Below are 26,115 nucleotides of genomic sequence, written 5' to 3' on the forward strand. Positions count from 1 at the left end.
TCCCCTTCCTTTCTTTCCCTTTCCTTTCTCCCTTTTTCATTTATGTCTCTGAAAGTTAGAGAAAAAAGCAAAAAAATTAAACAGAGCAGGAAAACATAACTGGAGTTTCTCATGTTTCATTTTTCTCAGTAAAGAAAGCAATGAAAACAGAAACAATGGGGTTCTGCCAGAGGTTTATGCTATCACGACCGGACTGGAAGAATTCTCTGCTGCTTGCATCTAGAAGGGGGCAGTTTTACAACATTTGCTGTCTGCTAATCTCTTGTAACAGGATGGGAAAAGAGGTAAAACAACCTCACATTACATAACTACTTGAAAAGACCATCTACATTTCAAGGCTGTACAGACAGACAGATGTAGATATAGGCAGACACTCAACCTTAACCAAACATTTAGGTTGGGATACTTATATGGCATATTATATCAAAAAATATTGTAGGAAAATTGAATGTACCTTGAGTCAGTAGAAGTTGACCTGACAATTTATGCTCAGTTATGTGTCTCACAAGTCATCTAAACAGTTTATGCAAATACTCATCTAAGAAAGACTAACTCTACACTGATTCAGAGCAGTGGAATTAGAATGCAAATTAGAGTCATCAGAATTAATATTTTTCCCAGTTAACTATCAGGGTGACAACCGGGACCCTAACAAGCAGGAATATCAAAGGACACTCAAATACAATTTCCTCAAATACATTTTCCAAGTGTTACTTTAAATGTACAAAATCTGAAGATCTTTTTCATTTGCTATTTCTTAGATTTAATGTGCAAGAAGATGAATTACACATACAATACATAATGGTCATATATCTGCATGCATCATATTAGCTGCATTCTCAAAAACTGTGGGCAAAAGATGGGTGGCAGAGGCATGAATAACATTTTAGAGTCAGTGGACATGTGGATGGGGTTTCTCTGAAAATATAGAAGGAGCTTCAAGCCATCTAACACAGGGGAAACAAGTTCCTTAGATTGGACACTCTATTTTCAACATGCAAATAGATTCAGATTCGTATTTTAACGTTTCTTGTTAGGAGACTTTAAAAAAAGAGAAGGAATAGAAACATTTTGAAGTATTTTATGGAAAGAAACCCTCCCTTCATGCTTTTAGACACAGTTTCAATATTACTGTTATCCATGTTGTCTTGTATGATGTTACTGTATCTTTCTCCCTCTGTTTATTTTTGATATGCAGTTTCTGAAGTTACTAGTGGAACAAAGGATCGTCTTTCGAATTGCTCCTCTTCATGTTTTGTATAGTATAAACTGCCATTGATTCTTTGAGTTCCACGGTAACTTACGACTATGCCAAATAGGACTCTTATTTCTGTTTTAAAAATTAAAAAGTTATTTTGAGTGTGATTTCTCAGAGCAAATTATAGCTGTTGGTACCAATGAAAAAGTTCTTTGCCTGTTTGAGTCACCAGAATTACACCTTATACTTTGGAAGAACTGCATACAAGGTAGGCAATCGATTTTGCATTAGTCTTCAGCACAGAGTGACTTCACTACCCTTCCCCAAGCAGAAAATGAATTAGAAAAGCAAGAAGGGTTTTGTTTTGCTTTGTTTTCACTTATTCTGAGTAAGATTTTCAAAGTCACCTGTAAAACTTTAGAGGCCTGATTTCCATTAGAAGATAATGAAACACGGCAGTTTTAAAATACTGCTCACTGTAAATAATTAGTCAGAATGATTTTCATGTGTCCTCTAAGTGCCAATTTGTATGCACAAATGCAGATATAGGTAATCTAATACCTAAATAATTTAGAAACATGCAAAACTTGACATTTCAGGTAAAACTGTCAAATCAAATGCATAAGAATTCATCTATAAGGTGGACAGCTGTCCACTAGGAAGGGACTTATATTTTTATAAAAGATTTATATATTTTACATACAATATATAAAATATTTAAAAATAATACAGTAAAATACTTTCAAAATATGTTTTAATATATTTTATATATTTTAATGAATACTAATGCAAATTGGTGCTAGTAAAACATAGGCTAGTTTGATGGTCATGTAGCTGATTCTCCTGGTGGGTGAAGAATATATCTAACTTGTTTGTATGCCAGAACAGAATACACAGAATTATTAAGTAGTACAGCAACATTCTGAAGAGCTAGAAGTGTGTTGTATAACACTCAAAATGACACCAACATGACAGATGGCTTTTTAAGGTTAATGAGAGATGACAGTAAAACATGGTGGGGGGGGAGCAAAAAAAAAAAAAAAAAAAAAAAGCATTACCTGGAACCTCTTTTCAGCAGCAGGTGAAAAAAAGAAAAGATTACTTATATAAGTTTGGCTGAAAGTTGTGTGTCAGTGAATTATTTATAGAAATAATTTCTGGTTCGTTTACTTCTTTTTACAAACAAATACATTTTACAACAAGGGGATTATTCACAACTCCATAGGCTATATGATTCTTTTATTCATGCAGAAAGCCCCAGCTCATTTACACGGGAATTAAGCACATGTGAGGGCATGAGAACGTAATTCTTAGGACTAATTGATAACATACAACAGAGAAAGAAAGCAGAAACAGACCCCCAAAATTCTGAAGCGTATCAAGCATTTAAAGAGTTGGCAAATAAAATACTTGAATTATTCAAAAGAACGGTTTAGCAGATTAACATCTCTAAGAGGGGATTCAGTTCACTATTGAAAATAAATGTACAAGCTCACTCACAAAAATTTGTTGAGTTATCTCAGCTAGTCAAAACACATCGGGCACTGAGCATTACTGATACAGAGCTACTGCTTTTTTTCCTGATTATTTAATTCATGTTGGCTGAAGATACTTGGACATCTATTCTACAAATTCATTGGATGGCTTTTCTTAGTCACATATGATACATATTCCTATATTCTGACTAGCAAAAAGCCATCATTAATCTTAATCATCAGAACACATGATACATACAGATTATTTCCTAATACTTATACTACGAATTGGCACTTTCATTAGTCTCATTAGTAGGCACACATTCTCTGTTTTAATTTCCCTTTCTTTTAAGAACTTTCAAGAAATTTGGCTGCAGTAAAAGAGACACTAGTTATCAACCTTTTCACTTACAAGTCAAGCAAAATTAATTTTTACTTCATCTAGAAGGGAAAACATTCCACAAAACAAAGAAAATAGTGTTATCAGCTTACTAACAGATTTTTCTTTTTCCAAGGAAAACAATCCATTTCCCGAATCTCTTCTGATTTGTTCCAGTTTTATTCTGTGAGGCAAAACTCTAAGAATAACTGGTGCATTACTTCTTTATAAAGGAAACTGCTAAATCATGGTTGATTATCCCAATAAAGTTCAAATCCATCTCAATCAGATTTTACTTTCACTAACATGCATGATGCTTCAAAGACTAGAGTTCAAATATCTTCAGACACATTTCAGAATAAGCATGATGCAGAGACAATGACAACTGCACTCCGTTCTTGAAAAAAATGTAAATTTTCCTCAGTCTGTTGAACTGAATGTTCATATGAATAGTCAGAAGCAATCTTTAGGTTGCATTCGGCCTTTCTAGATCTTTAATCTCCAACTCCACTTTTTCAGTGTCATGACTTAAAAGTTTGGAAAAACATTTGCTACTCAGATTCAAAATTTCCCCTAGATTTTCACTTGGATTTCAGTCTGTAGTAAAACAGGTAAAGTCACACCTCTAGAGATCCAAAAAACCCCAACATAAGCCACAAATGTTTCAATTAGATAAACTGGATAAATCAAAGGACAGTGAACCCAAGATAAGCCTGGATCTCCTACCTTTCCTTAGAAGGAATAGCTTCTAAATTAACAATTTTCCATCTTGCACGATACTAGCTTTTTTACCAGGTACTTCAGACTTTGAATTAGTTTTTCCAAATAATCTAAATGTACCTGAATCTTTTAAAATTGTGCAAGTAACATTTTTATCACATCTTTAGCCATTACAGTCATTGCATTCAACAGAATTAAATAATCCTACACAAATCCTCTAAAGTCCTGTTCAACGCTGCCCCTCCTTTTCATCTCAATTTGTGTCTAAATCCCCTTCTTTCTCCTCCTTGGGAAATGCATATATAATAACACAGTGATCCATCTTTGAAACATCTAGAATGTCACTGATTTTATCTATACTATTAGAATTTTACTGCAAATTTTCTAGAGCTCTGAAAGCACAAAGCAAATCTAAAGCTCAGCCCATCTCAGCTCACAAGCTATGCACAGGTACTGGAAGAGACCTAACCTATTAGTAGCTGACAAATATTTACATATATGGAGATATGACGGGTACCCAACAGGCACAGGGCAGTTTTCATAAAAGGTTTCTGCAGTGTCTTCATCACTGAAATACACAAGACTATTACTTGGAGCTGTATTCAATCTATCTAGTAATCTGCCTGTGTTCCAGTTACCTTATTCTTGACTTCTCTGACAAGTCGATATGGTTCCAGTAACAACTTCTTATGTTTTGTTGATAAAGCCAATCTACACAGATTGTCGCTAAGCCAAATAGTAATATTCTAACCCTCATCACTGGGCCATGTAATTGTCTCTCTAGGCATTTCTTTCTTGGTTAAATCTGATGATTTTTGTTACAAAATTAATAATTTTATTTTTATTTGCATTTGAAACAGGATTTTGTAAACTTTGGTATATTGGTAATTGGCTCTTTAATTCTCTAAAAGATCAAGTCAGGCAGCTCAGCTATGGGAGGAAAAAAATTTTACCTCAAAGTGGAAAGGGGAAAGGATCTCTTTCTGTAATATTGTTCTAGTTTACCCTATGGCTCAGGGACACCAAAATACAACTAATAATAATAATATTCTTGCTTGTCAAGTATGAAACTCCAGAAATTTCTTGCTTTTTAGCCTCAAAGCTAATGCCTTGCACTAACGTACATGCCAATGTGCAGAAACTGTTTCACAGAAAGATTTTTCCAAGAAACTGTTTCTTTAACCCTCCCCCCCCAAAATTGTCAAATCTTAGCATTAAAATAGTAACTTGAAATTACACAGGTTAAACTTTAAGAAGTTAGATGTGTAAGCCTTCTTTAGCATTGAAATAAAACTATCCTATAATTTATTTCATTTTTTCTATAAACAAGGTGAATAGAGAGAGCAAAGACGCTAATAAAACTAAGTCCATTGATGTAATTTTTCATTCTGATACATGGCTTCTCCCCTCCCCTGAATCACAGAAGTTGAGAGAGGAAAAGGAGATGAAAAACAGGCTTTTTATAAAAAGTTGTATTCGTAAATGAGTAATAGAAATACATTCAAGATCCCTTTATAAGAGAAACCTATGTGAATAAAACAATTATTTTTCAATTATATTGAAAAATTATATTTCAATTATAAGAATGTCATAGGACATCTTACAACCTTCATGAAAGAATTCTGAAAGAATTTTAAAGGAAGAGATTATAAAAACTCTGGAATTCACGCTATTTACATTCATATTAGAAATGACTAGACTGGCAAGCAGAATTGTCTGCTTGCATTCCATCTGTTCAACCAAAACATATTCAACATGTTTATATGAAATCTCTTAATTTCTTTTTCAATGGCAATTTTTAAGGTGACAATTTTGAGGTGATTCGAATTCAGATAAAGGAATCTCTGTATTAACAGCTTCCTCTTCCCCATCATGAGCACAGCTTAGGTTTTTTTCCTTTCCTTTACTATTCCAAAAAAAAAATCTTCACTTCCGGGTCAGCAGAGGACTAGTTCACTAGTTCCTTATCCATTACAAATATCCAAGGAACAAAAACTGATTATTTTTTGTACGCATCCTTTTGCACATACAAAAATCCGTTAGAAAAAAAAAGAGCAATTTTGCAAAAATGCTTGGTTTTGAAATGCACCTGGGAGTGTATGCAGAAAATCTGAAATTTCTATTTCTATTCAATAGAAATGTAATACATGGGAATCCTCCCAAGCAAGAGGACATGCACATGGACTCATTAATGATATCTATTAAGAGAACGGGACAGTGATGACTATCAGAGACAAACTTTTTAAAAGGCTTTGGCTGCTTGCAAATCTTTAATATGTAAAATTTATGGTGAATTAAACCAGAATTCTTTTTTCTTTAGTTTTGACTTCTCTTGGTATAGTCATTCTAATCTGAAAGACATTAATCACAGTATCCTCCCTCTCTGACAAACAGCAAACGCCTCTAGAAAAGCCTAACAACAGAGTAAGAATGCAGTGACATTCTCCTAATCTGCAAGGAATAAGAGGTGTTTTCATAATTAACTATCTATGGTGGATCTTTCTTTTGAGCAACTGACCTAGCATAAAAATATACTAGGAAAGAAAACTTTAGTAAAGGATATAAATGATTTCCCCATTTATTTTGTGATCTCAAACATTCATAAAGCTGTTACAAGACAAAATTAGACACACTGCAGACATCTTTCACATAAAATACCTTATAATAATGTTATTTGGAAATACAAATAATTCAAATTACAGACATAATTGATGATCCACAGCCAAAACCATTTTGTCTTTTTTGATCTAAGTTCAAATAAATATTGCAATATCAATGATATATTATGGCAATCCTACTTCACTGGGAAATGATACAGCATTAGTAGAGATGGCCTTAAACAAAACCTCAAGAGATCCTTAAACTGATAAGCACACAATTATTTTCAAAAATATGCCTAAAATTTAAGGCTTCAGGATATTTCTATTAAGTCAATTTTTAAATTGACTCATTTTCAAAGGATACCCTCTCTCACTTCCTAAAGGATGTTCCACTCAGAATCTTTTAACTCTAGCCAACCTGATGATGTTTTTGTATCACTACATCACATAATGATGTAATACTGATTTATATTTAGGACTTGGAAAGAATGTTTCTATTGCCATGTTTCTATTCTATTTTTAATTTGAAAACTTACAATAAAGTGAAAAATCCTTTATGGGAACCTATAACAGCAAATAAAAATAAGTTTTCAAATAAAACTATATAGAGTAAGAAAAAATCTTAAAAGAGTTTACCACTGAAATATTGGTATATTTCCCACTTTAGGCACTTGAGATAGCTATACTGCAAAGACAGGAGCGATAACTAAGACACCTCAGCAAAAGCAAGTTGAAATAGATTTCAAGCTAATGCATTCTGTAGCTCTTCCATTCTCTTCCATTTGCATTTTTCCTTACTATCCCAGAACAAAGATTCAACAGTACCACTGCAATGCTATCAATATTTTCCTTCATTCTTAGACTGTAGTGGGCTATACTAGAATGAATTAATGTCAACTGTATTATTTTAGAGCTTTGCACCTTCTGGACGTGTGTACTCTCTTATACTAGAGCACATAATTTAATTCAGTTGTTGCTTTTTGTTGTCTGATCTATGCAATAAAACTGCAAATGGTTGTGTGGGAAGGCTGGGGCTTGGTGTGCAGCAAGCTATTTCTTCCATTCATCTCTAAATCCTTCTCTACAATTTCTATTACTTTCTTCTTCAATTGTCTCAAGCAGCAGAGAAAATGCAACTAAAAATTTAAGGCATCAAAAATGTTTACTTCTGAATAGTGAATTGCACAGATAAAATCACTGCCATAATTAGCACCCTCCCCCCCCCAAAAAACATAGTCCCACAAAAGTAGCAAAAGGAAAAAAAAAGGCAGTGTTGCCTACAAGTGTGAGGTAATTCAAACACACATCCAAGTTAATGTGCTAACTATAGAAATAATTGAGACAAAGCACTGCCCCTTCCTCCAAGTGAAATCATGCAGTTGTAATGGAGAGAACAAATTTTTTTTTTTCTTCTGCCATTGTTAAGGAGAAAAAAAGATTTATCCCTTCTCAAAAAAGTAAGATCAGGATACTACCTTAAGAGAGCAAAATAGCGCTTTATTCAGGTTCACATTCCAGGAACTACATTTTCATTTTGCATCAAAGGGTCCCTGGAAGAACTGAAAGCAGAACCCCAAATTCCCTACTCCACAGAGAAGCTCCTCACCCACCAGACTGCAGAATTCTGTGGTCTCTTTTTGCTTACTCTTTCTGATTGTATGATTCTTTTAATCCTTTCTGTAGAGCTTTAACAGAAAGAAGTGACTCTTTTGACACACCTGATAACTAGGCCTAGCATGCATATGTGAACTCTTAACAGACTAAAGAACCTAAAACTCTTATGTCTGCATCAGCCTACTACCTACAACTTGGCCACTGCATAAAACGTGAGGTCAACTGGAGTACTGCGTCCAGTTCTGGGCTCCCCGTTACAAGAAAGACATGGAGCTACTGGAGAGAGTCCAGCGTAGGGCTACGAAGATGATCAGAGGGCTGGAGCACCTGCCCTATGAGGAAAGGCCATGAGAGCTGGGCATATTTAACCTGGAGAAGAAAAGACTAACAGGGGATCTTACCAGTGTCTGTATCTATGAGGAAAGGTCATGAGACCTGGGCACATTTAACCTGGAGAAGAGAAGACTGACAGCGGATCTTACCAGTGTCTGTAAGTACCTTAAAACAGGGGGTCAAGAGAATGGGGCCAGACTGTTTTGAGTGGTGCCAAGTGACAAGACAAGAGGCAATGGGGAAAAACTGAAACACAGGAAGTTCCACCTAAATATACGGAAGAATTTCTTTACTGTGAGAGTGGTAGAGCACTGGAACAGGTTGCCCAGAGAGGTTGTGGAGTCTCCTTCTCTGGAGACATTCAAAACCCCTCTGGATGCAATCCTATCCAATCTGCCAGTCTAGGCTCACCTAGAGCACACTGGATAGTGCTCTATCCTTGAGCAGGCGGGTTGGACTAGATGACCTCCAGAGGTCCCTTCCAACCTCAAACATTCTGTGATTCTGTGAACTTCTTATCCTAACAAATTAAAATGATTCTAGAGAATCAATTTTTGGTACCAAATAAAATCATTTCTGACTCTCGATTCAGGCCACAGTCTTGGACTACTGCTCCTGGCCTCACAGGTGTGCTTTTGTTAGGCAGAAGCAGGAGACAGATGAGATTTCAGGTATGTTTCTTTTTTAAGCGCTGCCCCTTGTTTTGACTTATCTTCTTTAGCATTCTAGATATTAAAATTTGTATTCCTAGGTGTCTTTCTTCTTGCTTCTGTGCTTCGAGAACTTCAATATTTAACTAGGGTTTATCAAGTTCACTTCTGCTGTCAGATATCTGAAAATCAGGTACAATCATGCTAAGCAGTAACTACATTTTTGATCTGGCTTTTAAAACCTACTTAGACTTTAGAGTTCAATTATCTGGCAGTATTTAGCTCCCTCTTCTCCCATACGGTAGTAGACTCTTCCTACACTAATTAGCGAAAAATGTTCAGATACCTTCCGAAAATGGATTATCCTTTATACACCAGATTAAAAATGTTTGAAAGACACACTCCATCAGAAGTGTAGTCTACACTGGTGCGTCTCTGTATTCCTGAAAATACTGGGATTCAGAGAAAGTGTTACTACAGGAAATGTACCTCTTTAAATGTTAGGCAGTCTATATAACAAGTTTAGTCATAACATGCAATGTCACTGATGTACTACCACACTCTGCGCAGTATATCCAAATATTGTGTGAATAAATGAACACAGAAGAAAAACATTTATATTATTTTATATAGACTCTCCAGGCTATTTTTCTGGGATGATCTAAAATTTAGCTAGAAAAGCTGGTGTTCTTGATTGCGTCAAATTGCCTACAGAGGGATACGTACTAACCCCTTGTGTTGATCCTACCAGGAATCAACTTAGCCCTATCATCTGTCACTACAAGAGTATAATTTCTTGTGGAAAAGAAGCCAGGTAGATATGAAAGGCATTCTGCTTTCTTAACCAATGTGGAACTGAATGTCTTCGCAGCTCAGTATGCAGCTCTGAGAAAGGGTGGATTTGTTGCCTACAAATGTAAGAGTATATCTGTAAGTATGTATACATTCCAAATGGAGTACACGCAAAAATTCATACCTTACGGAGATCCCTAACCTAGTAAATCTTCATGTCATAGAATAATGCTGTGTGGAATTAGCAATGCAGTTCATTAAGCATGAAGGTGAATTGGCACAATGCTTCAGCAAAGTTATTAATACCTCTTTCTGCCCTGAAGCTTTCATTAGCTCTGGCACAACCGTGCAGATATGGCAATACTGCTTGCGTAGCCACTTCACACATCTCTGTGAGATGTACCCTGTAATTTTTATTCCATCTTGGACCTCTAAACCAGCAGTGTAAACAATGCTATATAGAAGTCTCCAAGAAGCTAGTTTAGCTCTCAGGCTATAGCTACTTAAGTCAAGCTGTTCCTTAGCTGCTCCAAAGTATCAGTGAACACAAAATAAGATCTGATGACCTCATCCCATATACATCATCAAGCTACTATACAACAAGCTACTATTTAATAATAAACTGTTAAAGCATTCACGTCTATTTCAAAATATAACTCTACTTCTCCAAACTGTTTAATTATCAAAATGTCGTTGATCCTGCACTTTGCAAAAATAAACTTACCTCACAACCCCCTGCCTTCATAGGAAGCAAAAGGGAAGAGAAACAAAACAAAACAAAAAATAGTGTTTATAAAAGTAGATCTACTAAAATATTTACCAGTCTTACTCTATTAACTTCAGTAGACCAGAAGTTAAAACACATACAGTTAACATACTCTGTTTTTACTCTTCAAAAACTTCTCTCTCCCTCCATTTGAAGTTTTAGGGCCCCAAACTTTTAGACCCCTTTTCAACAACGAAGACAATGGAATCCTTTCATCAACTTTTGTGTGTTTTGAATCAGAACCTAGTTATCTCCCTAAAAAATTTATTTTCTTTAATTTTCTACTTCAGACAGAAAAACAAAACCAGCATCAGAAAACCATTATTGAAAGAAATACAAGAGGTTTCATAAAAAAGCCTTTTTAATCACAGCTTTGATTTACAAGAGTAAATATAAAACATGAAATGTTGATTCTATGCATATTATTTCCTTTGTATTTACATATCAAATGTGTCCAATTAATACACATAAAGATGATTTTTCATTTTGAATGCAAGACTGGTAACAACAGCTTTATATGCAGCTATCCTTTCCTTATTTCAGCAACATAAAAACAAAACAAAAAAGCTATACTTTCCTTATTTCAGCAACAAGGAAAAAAAAACAGATTTCAGGTTGCATTTTTCAATGAGGGCATCACAGATAGTTGGCTTCATTGAAGAAAGAGGCATGCATCATAACAGAACCCCTTGCATTCTTGCAGGAAGTAATCTATCTGCTATTTCTCAATATTCTTCCTCCTAAGCAGTGAGTGTTTTCCTCACTTCCTACTCTTTAATACTACTGTTAATACTGATAAACAAACAGCTTCATTTTGCAAGGCTCGTGCACAGAAACTGCAGAACCACTCTGGACAAAAATTTTCAGAGGAGGAAGTTATCTGGAGAGATAACCATGCATGAAGCCATTTAAGACTGGTAAGTTACATTTGGACAAAACTAGAAAAAACTGAAAACTGCCCTACAACAAAACAACTATAGGTGCTCATGACTATGATGCTCTCATTAGCTACCATTAGGTATTTAAAAGTTTCAAAAAGAACACAATACTTTCAAACAATAAGAAATAATTCAATTATCTTAAGAAGCTCTCCAAACATAATAAATATACATACATCAATTGTGGTCTTTTGTTCTCTCCGAAAAAAAGATGCAGCCTAGCCCTCAAGGCATGACATTTGGTAGGCTTTTTTTTTTTTTTTAAAAGTATTTCCACTCTTTTTATACACAACCTTTTTAGTTGTATATACATTCTAGGATAATTATATTTTATTATTAATCACCTTTTGAGATTCTTTTTTCTTGCTACAATTGTAATTTAGCAATTACCTTTCATCTAATGTTGGCTCCTTTTGTTGCAGATGAGGCTTAATTCCAAACATTGGTCTAATGTTTGTTGATAAGGCTTTGATGGTGTAATTAATTTCATTTTCCCTTGTCACATCACTGTCATAACCTAAAAAAAAAACAATCACAGAGTGAACAGTACTAAAACAAATCAAGATAATAAAAATTAAGAATCATAATTTTATTTCTGCAGCTCTCACCAAAGTACTGGACTACAACAACAACTATAACATGTATCATTAATAGCATAAAAACTCAATTGAAAGGAAGTAGATGTGAATCATCAACGTTGTCTATAAGACATTCCAAGAAAAAAGATCCTCTACATTATCCTTTAAAATTGAAAAATATCTATTAGAGAAGATTGAAGGATGTTCAAAGCTACCCCATTCTGTTTGGTTGGCTTTAACTCAGGGTCATCACAAAGCACCTCATTACATGATACCTGCTGTTAAGTTCTGGAATATTTATTGCCAGGTTGCTCTCAATTTCAAGATCTACTTATTAAGCACCAACCCTTAGATGGTACCTATAACTTTATATCAAGTGCCTATATAATGTGTAGAGCAGGTCAGCCACATCAGGATGATGCTTAGTACAGTAAACATGGCAAAAAGGGAAAAATAGTGACATGGTTGTTATTCACGCTCCATTTTTTCAAAGACTGAGACTACTAATATCATCTTTCTAAGTAGTTCTTTACCTCAATTGAAATTAGTTGGGCCTGACACAGAGAAAGCTTTGTGGAAAAAGATCTAAATTGTCATGAATTTACTTTTCTATAGATTTCTAGAAGTTTTTTCATGTCTTTACTAGAAAAGCCTAGTAGACCTTTTCTTTGTTTTAGAACACATCTGAACACACACTCTAAGAGGATTGTGTGTAAAGCACCAGAGCCTCGGGATTGGTATTGGGCAAAGACGTGCTACCAGGCCACAGCCAGAAGCTGAGCACTTAAAATTAGCAGAAATAGTTTAAAGGTACTTGAATGCTGTGATTAATATAAGAAAAAATGAATTTGGGATCAGGGAGACAAATCTTTAGGAAGTTTTTGGGCACATGAACCCATGGAGTTACAACATGGAAAGGGAAACATTAAGTATGGAAAAAAATAAAAGAACTTAATTCTACAAAATGTAACTAATACTTTATAACTACTGATTTTATAATATTGCAATAGCTTGCAGTATAATATGAACATCAGTCTACTTCAGTCTACTCTGCTTTTATGGTACAGGCTTGGATGATATAATGCAAGATAACTATGTTCTCATAGATTTCAACATAATTTCCTATAAATAGTGCCAAAATCTAAGTTGTCATGAATTTACTTTTCTATAGATTTCTAGAAGTTTTTTCATGTTAAAGATATCAAGATTCTTTTCATATATTCTGACTCAAAACATTAAGCCAATAATTTATTATCACTTTCTTTACAAGTTTTTCAGTCTTTTCCTCAAATAGTGAGTTTAATTAATATTTTAGAAATATCACAAATATTTAAAATGAAAGCAATCTTATATAAAAAAATTATTATTTCTAAACTACCAATTTTCCGTTAACAAAGTAAAGAGTTTTCTGAGCCCAGAATAATCTGGCCACTCTTATAAATTATTACTGACCTCCATCTTCTTCTGAATCTAGATCAGACTCTTCGCTGTCACACTGCCTGCTATCCCGATGCCCTTCCATCTCATAAGTCCACAGCATTAAAGAGGTGTCTGCTCCTCCAACAGTAACCAATAAACCGTCATCATAGGTCCAACGGACATTTGTTACATGGGTACTGTGGGCCACATATCTCTTAAATTTTCCAAACTTTCCCTAAGAAAGGAAGGGAAAAAAGGCACAGACCAAAAATTAACCAGTCTTCCAGATAAACCTGAAATGAGTTACCAGTGGACTTTTGTCCAACAGAATGTTCTTATCTTCTTCACAGTTTATGCTTTAGCTGTTTTGCATTTGTATGTATTACATGATTTTCCAAAATCCTCTGCTACAGAAACTTCATGAAATGTTAACTATATTTCCACACCAAGTGGGAAACACTTTACATGAAAAAGAGAGTAAAATTATTGTAATTTGCAGCAAGACAACATTTAATTGCTTGATCACAAAAGAATCTGTTTCTGAATTGATTCCAGTAATCAATACTGGACTATTTTTCATAAAAACAATAAAGTCTAACAGATCAAGAGCAAGAACTCCTGCCCCCAGCAAAGTGAACGTGGAACAGGAGACAGGCTACTTGAGAGGATTGTAAGAATGCTGTCAGAGTATGCAGAGATGTGATGAAGAAGGATAAGGCTCATCTGGAATTAAATCAGGCAAGCGATGGCAAGGACAACAAGAAGGGCTTCTTCAAATACATCAGTAGCAAGAGGAGGACTAGGAAAAATGCGAGCCCGCTACTGAATGGGGCAGGGGTCCTGGTGACAAGGGATACAGAAAAGACAGAATTACTGAATGCCTTCTTTGCTTCAGTCTTCACTGCTAAGGGCAGCCTTCAAGAATTCCAGAGCCTGGACGTGAGCAAAAAAGTCCAGAGAAGGGAAGACTTTCCTTTGGTTGAGGAGGAAAGGATTAGAGACCTTCTGGACAGGCTAGGCATCCACAAATCCATGGGCCCAGATGGGATGCACCCACAGGTACTGAGGGAGCTGGCAGATGTTGTTGCCAGGCCACTCTCCATCATCTTTGAAAAGTCATGGAGAACTGGAGAGGTGCCTGAGGACTGGAAGAAAGGCAGTGTCACTCCAGTCTTCAAAAAGGGCAAGAAAGAGGACCCAGGCAACCACAGGCCGGTCAGCCTCACCTCCGTCCCTGGAAAGGTGATGGAACAGCTCATTCTGGATGTCCAAGCATACGGAGGAAAAGAAGGTGATCAGGAGTAGCCAGCATGGATTCAGCAAGAGAAAATCCTGCTTAACCAATCTGAGAGCCTTCTATGATGGAATGACTGGTTTGGTAGATGAGGGGAGAGCAGAGCAGTGGACATTGTGTACCTTGACTTCAGCAAGGCTTTTGACACTCTCCCATAACATCCTCCTAGATAAGATCAGGAAGTGTGGGTTAGGTGAGTGGACAGTGAGGTGTCTTGAGAACTGGCTGAAAGGCAGAGCTCAGAGGGTTGTCATCAGTGGCATGGAGTCCAGTTGGAGGCCTGTGGCTAGTGGAGTCCCTCAGGGATCAGTACTGGGTCCCATCCTGTTCAACTCTGTCATCAATGACCTGGATGAGGGGACAGAGTGCCTCCTCAGCAAGTTGCTGATGATACCAAGCTGGGAGGAGTGGCTGACACGTCTGAGGGCTGTGCTGCCATTCAGAGAGACCTGGACAGGCTGGAGAGCTGGGCAGAGAGGAACCTCATGAGGTTCAACAAGTGCAAGTGCAGGGTCCTACACCTAGGGAGAAATAACCCTAGGCACCAGTACACTGTGGGGGCTGACCTGCTGGAGAGCAGCTCTGCAGAGAAGGACCTGGGAGTGCTGGTGGATGACAAGCTGACCATGAGCCAGCAATGTGCCCTTGTGACCAGGAAGGCCAATGGTATCCTGGGGTGCATTAGGAAGACCGTTGCCAGCAGGTCGAGGGAGGTGATCCTGCCCCTCTACTCAGCCCTGCTGAGGCCTCATCTTGAGTTCTGTGTCCAGTTCTGGGCTCCCCAGTACAAGAAAGACATGGAGCTACTGGAGAGAGTCCAGTGTAGGGCTACAAAGATGATCAGAGGGCTGGAGCATCTGCCCTATGAGGAACGGCTGCGAGAGCTGGGCCTCTTCAGCCTGGGGAAGAGAAGACGGAGGGGGGATCTTATCAATGTGTATAAGTACCTGAAGGGAGGGTGTCAACAGGATGGGGACAAACTCTTTTCAATTGTGCCGTGTGATAGGACAAGAGGCAATGGGCAGAAATGGAAGCACAGGAAGTTCTGCCTGAAGGTGAGGGGGAATTTCTTCACTGTGAGAGTGACAGAGCACTGGCACAGGTTGCCCAGAAAGGTTGTGGAGTCTCCTTCTCTGGAGATCTTCAAGGCCTGCCTGGATGCAATCCTGTCTAGCACGCTCTAGGTGACCCTGCTTGAGCAGGGAGGTTGGACTAGAGGATCTCCAGAGGTCGCTTTTCAACCTCAACCATTCTGTGATTCTGTGAAAAGGCACACAGAATATTTTGGGCCAATGCCTGTGCATTATTGATATCACTGGCACAATAAATATTCAAAACTGAAGAAATATTCACTGAAAAATACACAAGAGAACTAGAAAGGTCCTAGAAGAGTAACAAGAATAATGTGCTTTTGGAATAGCTTTTGTGTGATGCATGATTAGAAAATACTAAAGCTCTTCATCTTGGAAAAGGGCAGCTGAGGCAGGGACAGAACAGATGCCTGAAAATAATAAGCGATGTTAAAAATTAAGGAAGAATTTTTCATTGTCTCCGAAAAAAAGAGTGAAAGGGGCTAGAAACTACACTGATAAATCTATACTGAGCATATTAATGCCTAAAACATTATTAGATATTGCCTGACCTACAAACTACTAGAGCCTGGTAGAGTATCACTAGATGCCTTTTCCATTCTACTTTTTCCTAGGCACTTGTCACTAGATAGGACGCTAGACAAGATGGATCTTTAGTCTGACCTGGAACAGCCATTCTTATTAATTAAAAGTTTAAGCCACTGAAAATTGCAATATAATACTTAATGCTTTATTTGATCATAAGGACAAAAGTTTAAAAGCACTATTTTGTTCAAAGTGGTGATTATTTACAGTTTTGAATAGGCAGTTTTATTAAGCAGTGTTCCTACACACACAGCTGAAAGTTACTTACTTTAGCAGGGTATCGAAACAGTTTCACAAATCCAAAATCATCTCCTGTGGCTAATACTTTACTATCACTAGTGAGGCATGAAGAAGTTACATCCGTGACTTCACCAATTATTGGCCAGATTCCTTCACAGCAGGAGCCTAGAACACTTGTCCATGATGCCCAGCCAATCTTTTCTACCTACAAAAACAACCTGTTTGAGACAGAATATCCTTTTCCCAGGCAGTTTTCTTCTATATCTGATTTCAAGAAAAAGTCCTTGCATTGTAAAATATAAGTCTCTAGAAGTATTTAAAATAGACTTTTGACCTTACCTATCCTTTAAAGCTAGAGAAAACAAATTACTTTTTCAATCTCATAGAACGCATTATTTTGAAAACCATCCATATTCACTTTGCTCTAAAATAATCCTCTGTTTGAGAAAACAACATTACAGCTATAATAAACTACCTTTGTGTATATATGTATATATATTATGAATACTATATTGTATTATTATATAATGATAGACACGTCTTCAAAAGCAAAATTATTCATCATTCTGATTACCTAATTGAACAGGCTGTAATAAAAAGGACAAAGCACAGCAAATGCTCAAAGAGAACTTTCTTCAACAAAACAGTTAAGATTTAATAGAGAATGATGTATAAAATTATAATGGCATGGGCTGTTATAGCATAATTAAGAAAGCAATCTGTTTCCTCACCTCCAAACTAGGAATTGTCTGTTTCTTTCCACGAGGAGCTTCAAAAAACAACTGCTCTTTAGCACCAGTGTTGACTTGCAAAAGCTTCCCTATAAAACATATTACATATTGGATATTAACATTAATTAGAACATTCCATTTTACTAAAAAAGAAGTTTATTTTGAAATTTTTTTTGTTAACATTTCACGATTTGTTTCCATTAAACTAACTGCTGCCTTTACAAAGAGCAGAACTAGAAGTCTGCTTTTCTGAAGATCCAAGTCTTCCAATCCCTTATATTCACATACCTTCCTTCTCTCTTTAAAAAGTGCGGCAATGCAGCACTTTCCCGTATTATTTACGGTTGTCCCATCAATGGTAGAGAGCATGCATTAGGTCTAATTCAGAGCTCATCTGTACTAACTCGATGTGCTCTTTGGCTTGAGAAGCACACACTCTGGCTGGCCAGTGGCCATTTCTGAACAGCTGAGTTCTACTTGCCTTTATACTTCTTTTTTTCCCGAGGAAGATTCTCATTAAGGTTTTTGTCCTCCTCCTGTTTTCAAAATTGTCAAAGGAACTTAACTTCTATCACTCTTTCAAATTCATTAAATTTAACAAAGTACAATTGTACAGCCTTGTTTTTGTATGAAACTGAATTAAAATTAGTGTTTAAAATGATCATATATTTATATTCAAGAATAAAGCAGGAAAGACAGTCTTTCTTCCATTTTTGACAGTTCGCAAGGATACATATTCCTGACCTACTCATACAATTGCATTTGTTGCATCATTTATTCAAAAGTTAGCAGACAAACAATATAGAAGATGTAAAAATATAACAATTTATAGAAAGAATATCTTACTTCATCAAGTTACAAAACCTTTCAAAAAATATGCATTTATATTTATTCACATGCCATAAGCATCTTCGTACACTGAAGGAATGTATCTGTTGGGGGCACCATAAATTCATGCTGCAGACACAATCTATAATGATTTAGCCCATAATATACCAGTAGATTTTTAGAACTCAGATGAACGCTACTTACCTCTTACGTCCCAGTCCATGTGTGTTATATAGCTGGAAGCTCCCTTGCAGATTCCTACTCGCTTACTGCTCATTACATTGTAAATATCTACAAAGTTGTCACATGATGCCACAGCTAAATACTTTCCAGCCCCTAAAATACATCATTAGAAACACAAGACATTTTCAATTTTGTTGTGTTTTGTACAATATTAAACAAACTACGTTCAGGAATCTAGCTAAATTCCACTTAGCTTCCTTTCAAATAATTTTGGTAACTCATACATAGCCACTGACAGACTACTGCTCATATCACATAAGAATAAAAAATTCAGTATTTTTATATATAACCATTACATCTTTATATTTTAAAATAATAAAATATTAGACCAAAATTTAAACATTTCTTGCACTCAGAGAATGGCAAGGCTCAGGTAACCACAAGGCAATATTACATGAGAATTTATACCAGTTATTCACATCACATTTTGCCTACAGGTGAGTATTTTCACTGAAGTAATACCAATAATATAGGCCATACGTTTAAATTCCTAAGTAAGAGTTCAAATGTTTGGAAAAAAAATGGTTTCGCTGGGGTTGCTAAGCACTGTAGAGGGAAAGAAAGGACAAGGCACCAAAACATTCTGACATCTCAGTTTCAGCATTCTCATTAGCTAAAAATAACCTAAGTGAAGAGCCAAAATGTTATGCAGTTCATACAGTAGAACACTTTTTCTTTTCCTTTTTTTCTATGTCCCCGTGGGAGTTGCTGGATGTTGATGATTTAAAATTTGAATACTGCATGTAAGAGATTACTCTGAGTGAGTCTATCCTGATAATCTTACCCTTTAACAAGAAATACATCATTTTTTACACCCAGTAATATTCAAAACACGACTATTTGTTTTGCTGAGGTTTATTAGTTATGTGTAGAAGAGTATTACAAATCTCTAATTCCTCAATCTTTTAAAGAATATCTGGAAAACAAGAGATGAACATGATTTGGGTTACTGCAGTTATCTTATGTTTCCTTTTCTCACAGAATAACTGAAGAAAGGCACTTCATCAGGACTACATATTTGTAACATGACTCATCTTTAGCGCATTCTATTAGTCCATTTGATGCAACTACAGAACAAGACTAGAACATTTTTAGTGAAGTAACCAATATTCACAATGTACATCCATATGATTGATGATGAATATAAAGTTTGTTTAAAAAACTTGGAAATTAAAATCTTAATTTTAAATCATTTACCAGGAGAAAATCGGATCTCTGAAATAACATCTTTTCTGTGGTGGAAGGAGACTAAATCCTCCAGAGTATCTGCATTAACTATCAAAAAACTTCCATCATTGAGACCAACAGCTAACGCCTTTCCATCAGGAGAAAAGCAGCAACATCTGCCTCCTACAAGGAGCACAAAAATGGCAGTCAGGTAGATTAACAGTGAATAATCCTTCTTTTTCATTTGTTTCTACAGTAGTAAAGAAAAGTCGTTCTTGTAATCTACAGACTAATGACATTTTTTACATGCTACCAAGATCATTTCCCAGTTCCACTTCTGCAAAAGTGCACAGAAGCTACTGGCAAATCAACAAATACACAACACTGAAATCTTTATTAAATTTATCTGCATATTAATCAACATCTATTCTATGTTAGTAATATAAGTTAATCAGTATTTTCTACATATTTTGAATTTGCCCTCCTTCTTAGTATCTGATGTCAGGCATTTGCAACCCTGCGCTCTAGTAAGGAACAGGCAGATGAAAAAGGCCTTCCAGACTCACGGAATCCACTTGTTTGCTATCATGGTCACTATGTCACATAACCCTTCTAATAAACATGTGAAATTTCATTAAAAAATTCAATTTCCAATCTAAATTTATAACCAGCTTATACATACTTGTTTCTGTGCCAGAATTTTCCATGATGTTAAATATTTTCCCCACTATTTTTCCACCGATAAACTTACAGACAGTAATCCTTTATTCTGCTGTATTGACTCTGTCAGACAAAGCTCTTCAGTCCTTCTCCTGCAGCTGCTCTTTCTCCATGCTCAACTTTAAGTTCAGCTGAACATGGATGAGTAGAAGTATACACCAAAAATATTCTGATCCTCTAAACTAAATGAATACCTCACTATGCTCTGGAAGAAATACCGCACTTCATCACAGGTAATTGTCGTTCTCTGATCAGATAGAACACTCTGAGCCTCATCCTCCTCAACTATATAGACAATTTTTTCTTACAGTCAGCAAGTATTGGGGACAGGTTTAGCTCAGCTGGTTAGAGCATGGTGCTGCTAATGCTAACGTCGCAGGTTCAATCCCCGTACAGACTATGCTGAGGATTGGACTAGATGATCTCCAGAGGTCCCTTCCAACCTTACCATTCTATGATTCCTCACTCAGGAATGGGAAATTGCCTCTCTACCACGATATGAACCTTGCCTTTTTAGTTACCAAATATCACGCTATTTCTATTACTTCAGCATGTGAAAAATACCAATTTTTTTCTGTATTTTATGTAGATGCTCTTCAATACCATCAAAGTGCCTCAAAATCTGTCTCATCAGCAAATTACTTCATCACAGTCCTTATATCACAGTCCTATCCCAACTCTATTATTAAAATATTAAACAATATCAACTTTAAAACTACAACAAAATCCACCAATAACCTTCTACCAACTGAAATTTTCTCTTTTAACATTAGCATCCCTGCTTGTGCCAGCTCATGACTCTTCTTAGTTACTTTATCACATCAGATCCTCATCAGCTAAGTTTGCTCTAAGGCATGGATCAGAATGCTTTAGTGAACTCTAAACAGGCAAAGTCTATTGCATTCCTTTGACTAGGAAAGCATACATATTATAAAAAGCTAGTGAAGTCCAGTCTGGTCTTATCCTAAAGGAAAAAAATCTCCTTATGTGATGTCACGTAACGTGTTTTCATATGTCAATACAGAATTTTATTGTATAGTGTACAATTAGTAAGAATTTAATGACTGTTCTCTTCCCTTGTAATTCCAGATTCAACTTCTAAGATTTCCAAATAGCAGAGAAGAGAAATTTCACGTTAATTCTGAGATTTCTTCCCAAAACTTCTAGATTTGAATTCTCCCACTGTTCAAAAATGCTTGCAGTATTATACGCAAGATGCCAGATTTATGTTAATGCTTAAAATTTTTATTGTAAATTCACTGACTTAAATATGTTACAATTGCAAATAATCTTAAACAGCATTACACAAAAATCTTTTGCACGGATTCATTAGCTGAAGGGCTACATAACACTCCTGAATATATCATCAGTAAAATAATTTGAGTAAAGAAAGCAGTTTCATACTCTTGCTTTTGCGAGATTCACAATGCTAGCAAATGTCAACCAAATTTGGTTAAATCTTTTTTCATACTAAGTATCTTACCCTTTTTCAATTTGCGAACAGCTAACATACAATGGCTAGGAGATAAATCCCATATTCTTAAGGTTTTGTCATCACTTACAGTAGCACAAATAGGTAAATGAGGATGGGTAGCTAGACCCCAAACTTCCCCCTCCATATGACCCTGAAAAAGAAAATGAATCAGATGATTTCATATTAAAAACTGAAAATAAAAATAATACATATAAGGAAGTTGAGAAAACTAGATTGAGAACATAAAAATTCTTACAGGATAATACAGCCACCTCCAAACAAAAACACAGAACCCCTGAAAAAAAAAATAAAGAAGAAAACGCTCCTACTTACAATAAAACTTCTAACTATACTAATTAGTACTAGAGAAAATTATTCCCTGAGAAATAACCTTTGCATATATTTAGCTTTATTCTACATTTAGCTGAGGTTCTAAGATATTCTTTAAAAAAATATAGTTTACATATTCATATATTGCATTGGCCATTCATAAGTGAGTTAAATATACACAGAATTTTATCTAAATACTAAAGAAAGTCATATGATGATACGATTTTTATGTATACGTTAATATAATACAACTGTAAAAATTCTGTTTTACAGTAAGGCTTAAGAAATGCAATATATTAGTATTGCAGGGGGGAAATGGAAGTGATTTTAAATAATTACAAAGAAAAAAATGAAAATGAATCCAAAAAGACCACTTTTAAAAACAATGTAAGTGATTAATACTCAGAGCAACATAGTAAGGAATTTGGTGGGGTGTCCATTGTTTAACACGATTTTTTTAGTTGCATATTTATTTTTTTTTGTACAAAACTGTGATCTTGGTCTGTTTGAAAGTACCTATTGGTACCTATCAGATACCATCAGTACCTGATGAATAAATTACTACAGGAAATTCTGTAATCTGGGTTTTGTCCACTAAAGAGTGGCAGTGGTCTATTCTAGCCTTAAAGAACTAACTATAAAAACTCACTACCTTTTCCAACAATTAAACTTGTTATTTCACAACACTCTTTACTTGAAAATTATATTAATATTTGTGGTATAGAGTATTTAATTTACATTTAACATGTACCTGAACCAGCAGTGTTATCGGTCCACTTTTATCCACCTCCAAAATTTCACCATTCTTTGTGCCCACTAAAATATGACCATGTCCTAAAGATATGGCACGTATAGAAGGATTATCTTCTAAGAGGAGACCTAGAATATTAAAATGCCAGAAGACGTAAGATTTTCAAGTATGCATAAGTTCAACAGTAATTTTCACATATATGCACATTACATTATCACTGCAGAAAATGATACTCAATAGGAAAAAAGTAAAAATATATTCTGACATGGAAGAACTTTTATGTTTGGATTCCTTTGGGCTATTTAGCAATTATATAATTGACTAAAGAATGTACAGTAGTTACTCTTCCAGTTCCTGGTTTGAGGCCTTTTTTCATAATGAAACTGCTATATCAAGCAATTGCCAATGATCTCTCTGCAGATTATCTTTGAAATGTAATTAGTCTGATTTATTGGTAATCTTAGTGAAAAAGTGTGCATACAAAGTATCAGCTATATTATTATCTTAATACTATTTATGATACCTTCAAACTCAGTATTATATCAAACATGAGATAAGCTGTAATAGAATTTTTTTATAAATGGTTATCCCCATTAATGGTTTCTGAATACGATCATACGATTAATGATCGTATACAGGAAATGTAATTTTAAGACAGAGGGGAGAGCAAGAATACTATGCAGAATGTCAAATATGGAAAACTACATATAAGCACTAAAATCAAAAACACATGGGAGGCATAGGAAGGAGTGTTTGTAAATCATTTCAGCATAGATACGCATTTACACAAAAATAAGTCACAAAATGCATTAATCCCTTATAAAGATAGCCACAATTCTAAATTCTATTCTTATACACTCCCCCAGCAAAAAAAAAAAAAAAAAAAAAAAAAAACACAAAAAAAACCCACAACAGATAAGAGACTTCATGACTAGGAATATAATAGGCTTATTATTATTATTAAACAACACCACCTCGGATATAAGAGACTCAAGTTTAAATCAACAGATTAAACAGATTAAAGTAAAGATGAAGTTCTGTCCCCTACCAAATGTGCAACCAAACTACTACTACATGCCACTGCCCTCACTCACACACACAAAATAGAAGTATGACTTACATGGAATCAATAAAGCTTTAACAGAACTTCATTCTTAGCATTTATTATGACAAATCTGGATTTCCTCTCATTGGGGAAGGCAATTCCGTAGAAGAAATTTTCTAAAGAAAGTATTTTAAACAGAATTATAAAGAGAGAAAAGTCTGATATTTTACCTTTAGATCCAGGGGCCAAAGCAGCCCTTTTGATGGCATAGGTTTTGAGACAGCGCTCAAAGGTATCGTCCCAGAGAGCTACTACCCCATCCTTTCCTCCAGTGACAAATCCCTGGCAAAAAAAAAAAAAAAAAAAAAAAAAAAAAAAAACAGACATTAGAATTATTTAATTATTTTTACTTGATTTTGCAGTGATTTCCGACAATACTGACGATGGATTATACATAACACTGTAAATGTACATGCATAGAACTACAGATGTCAGAGATGAAAAGATCAGGAAAAAAATGATCCATTCCTCTTCCTGATCAAAGTAGCTCTATATATGCAGACTGGATTTAAAAGTTCTAATTAATAAGCTTCTATCACACTAGCAAAGCAATTTAACTGCCTACTATATCAAAAACTTTTTCTTGATATTTAGCCTCAATGACCCTCTGGTATTTCAACTCATTACTCTAAGTCACACTTAGTACAACTCCTAAAAACTTCTTTAGCGTTTTTATCCTTCAAATATGTGTATATTTATGCCATTTTATCTTCAAAAGTGATTAACAGCTATTTAATGGAGCCATAAATATACTTAATATTGAAATAGTTAATATTTTTGTTTGGAGAATTTAATTATGCAATAGCAATCAGTAAGATATGATTTGTCCAAAGTTTTTGTACTGAAACTCAAATCTTACAAATTGCTCTAACTCTGATCTAGCAAAATACATAGACACAGAATATTAAACGTAAAGTAGTCTAACACCAATACCCATTTACATTTAAGCACATGCTTAAAGGCTTTCCTGAGTCAAGGGAAGTTCAGAATAAGGACAGAGTACTTAGGGGAAGCCTTCAGTCTGTAAATCACTAAGGGACTGTTAACAACAGCACAAAATAATAAAAGTACAATCCTCCCATAGTGAAAAACGAATTAGCACTATTATCAAGTAGTCATGTCTAATCACCTTATATTTGATATTCAATGTATATTGAATATCACAGTCTCTGCTGAATACCTTCATTGAAAATGAAAAAAAAAACCAAAAATAATAAAACAGTATCAATAATAAAACAGTATCAATTTGTTATGCACAGGTAGCAGTAATAGGCATGAAGCACCTCTTACAAAAGTGGTCAGAATCCTTTTCCTCATGCTGTCTTAGCTGCATTTATACATTAAGGCAGTGCTCTCCAAAAACAAGTCAGGGAAAGTAAGAGCAGTGAGGTGCTGAAAACATTACCAAATTCTTCTCCTCTCACAGAGTCACATATTCCATTACACTTATGAGAACTTCAATAAAAAAGTACTTTTATTTATCATTGCTATAAATTCCGTTATTATTTTAGCAAGAGGCCAAGAAAATTATTGAATAGATGTCACCAATCTGAAGAGTTTTGAGAAATACCACACTATGCAACAAGAATTGGAAACCGGCACAAACCACTTTTTTGAATCTGGACTCACAAGGTTTTTCTATTACGGAAGTAAAGTAATGCATTTCTGAGTTTGGAGAAGGCCTAGGTCAGCATCTGAATTATACAAACTTTTTCTAAGTCTGTAGACAGCTTCCTGTCCAGACATCAACAAATTGTTTCATTCAGGAGTACGTACTAACAAGATATAATAAGTAATACAGCTATCAACTTTTCATATTTTAAGTGAGAAAAAAGTGCTTTTCTGTCTTAAAAAATTAACAATATTTTTGACTTAATAAATCATGTTTATTTTCCGTAAAAGCAAATGGCATATAAAACAAGAGAAAAAAGTTAAAAGTACAGTTTTCCTTAGTTTACAGAATCACAGAATGGTTAAGGATGGAAAGGACTCTGGAGATCATCTAGTCCATCCCCCCTGCTCAAGCAGAGTCACCTACAGCATGTTAGACAGGATCACATCCAGGTGAGTTTTGAATATCTCCAGAGAAAGAGA

At 35.3% G+C, this 26,115-nt stretch overlaps 1 protein-coding gene across 3 annotated transcripts in view; it reads right to left on the minus strand.

The window, feature by feature from the left end:
* The window catches only part of EML5 (EMAP like 5), a 126,083-nt gene that overhangs the window by 26,251 nt on the left and 73,717 nt on the right, over positions 1-26,115 (minus strand). The window contains exons 19-29 of one of the 3 annotated variants that reach the window (XM_062576123.1): positions 24,192-24,303; positions 22,917-23,044; positions 21,845-21,986; positions 19,672-19,824; positions 18,436-18,567; positions 17,404-17,492; positions 16,701-16,877; positions 13,496-13,697; positions 11,856-11,982; positions 10,486-10,500; positions 2,257-2,265 (exon numbers count right to left, since the gene is read on the minus strand). In XM_062576123.1, the coding sequence (XP_062432107.1) occupies positions 2,257-2,265; positions 10,486-10,500; positions 11,856-11,982; positions 13,496-13,697; positions 16,701-16,877; positions 17,404-17,492; positions 18,436-18,567; positions 19,672-19,824; positions 21,845-21,986; positions 22,917-23,044; positions 24,192-24,303 (1,286 nt within the window). The remainder of the gene's footprint in view (positions 1-2,256; positions 2,266-10,485; positions 10,501-11,855; positions 11,983-13,495; positions 13,698-16,700; positions 16,878-17,403; positions 17,493-18,435; positions 18,568-19,671; positions 19,825-21,844; positions 21,987-22,916; positions 23,045-24,191; positions 24,304-26,115) is intronic. The other 2 variants (XM_062576121.1, XM_062576120.1) reach the window with 2 other exon arrangements.

The sequence above is a fragment of the Rhea pennata genome, chromosome 5 (genome assembly GCF_028389875.1).
Source record: "Rhea pennata isolate bPtePen1 chromosome 5, bPtePen1.pri, whole genome shotgun sequence".
Classification (NCBI taxonomy): Eukaryota; Metazoa; Chordata; class Aves; order Rheiformes; family Rheidae; genus Rhea; species Rhea pennata.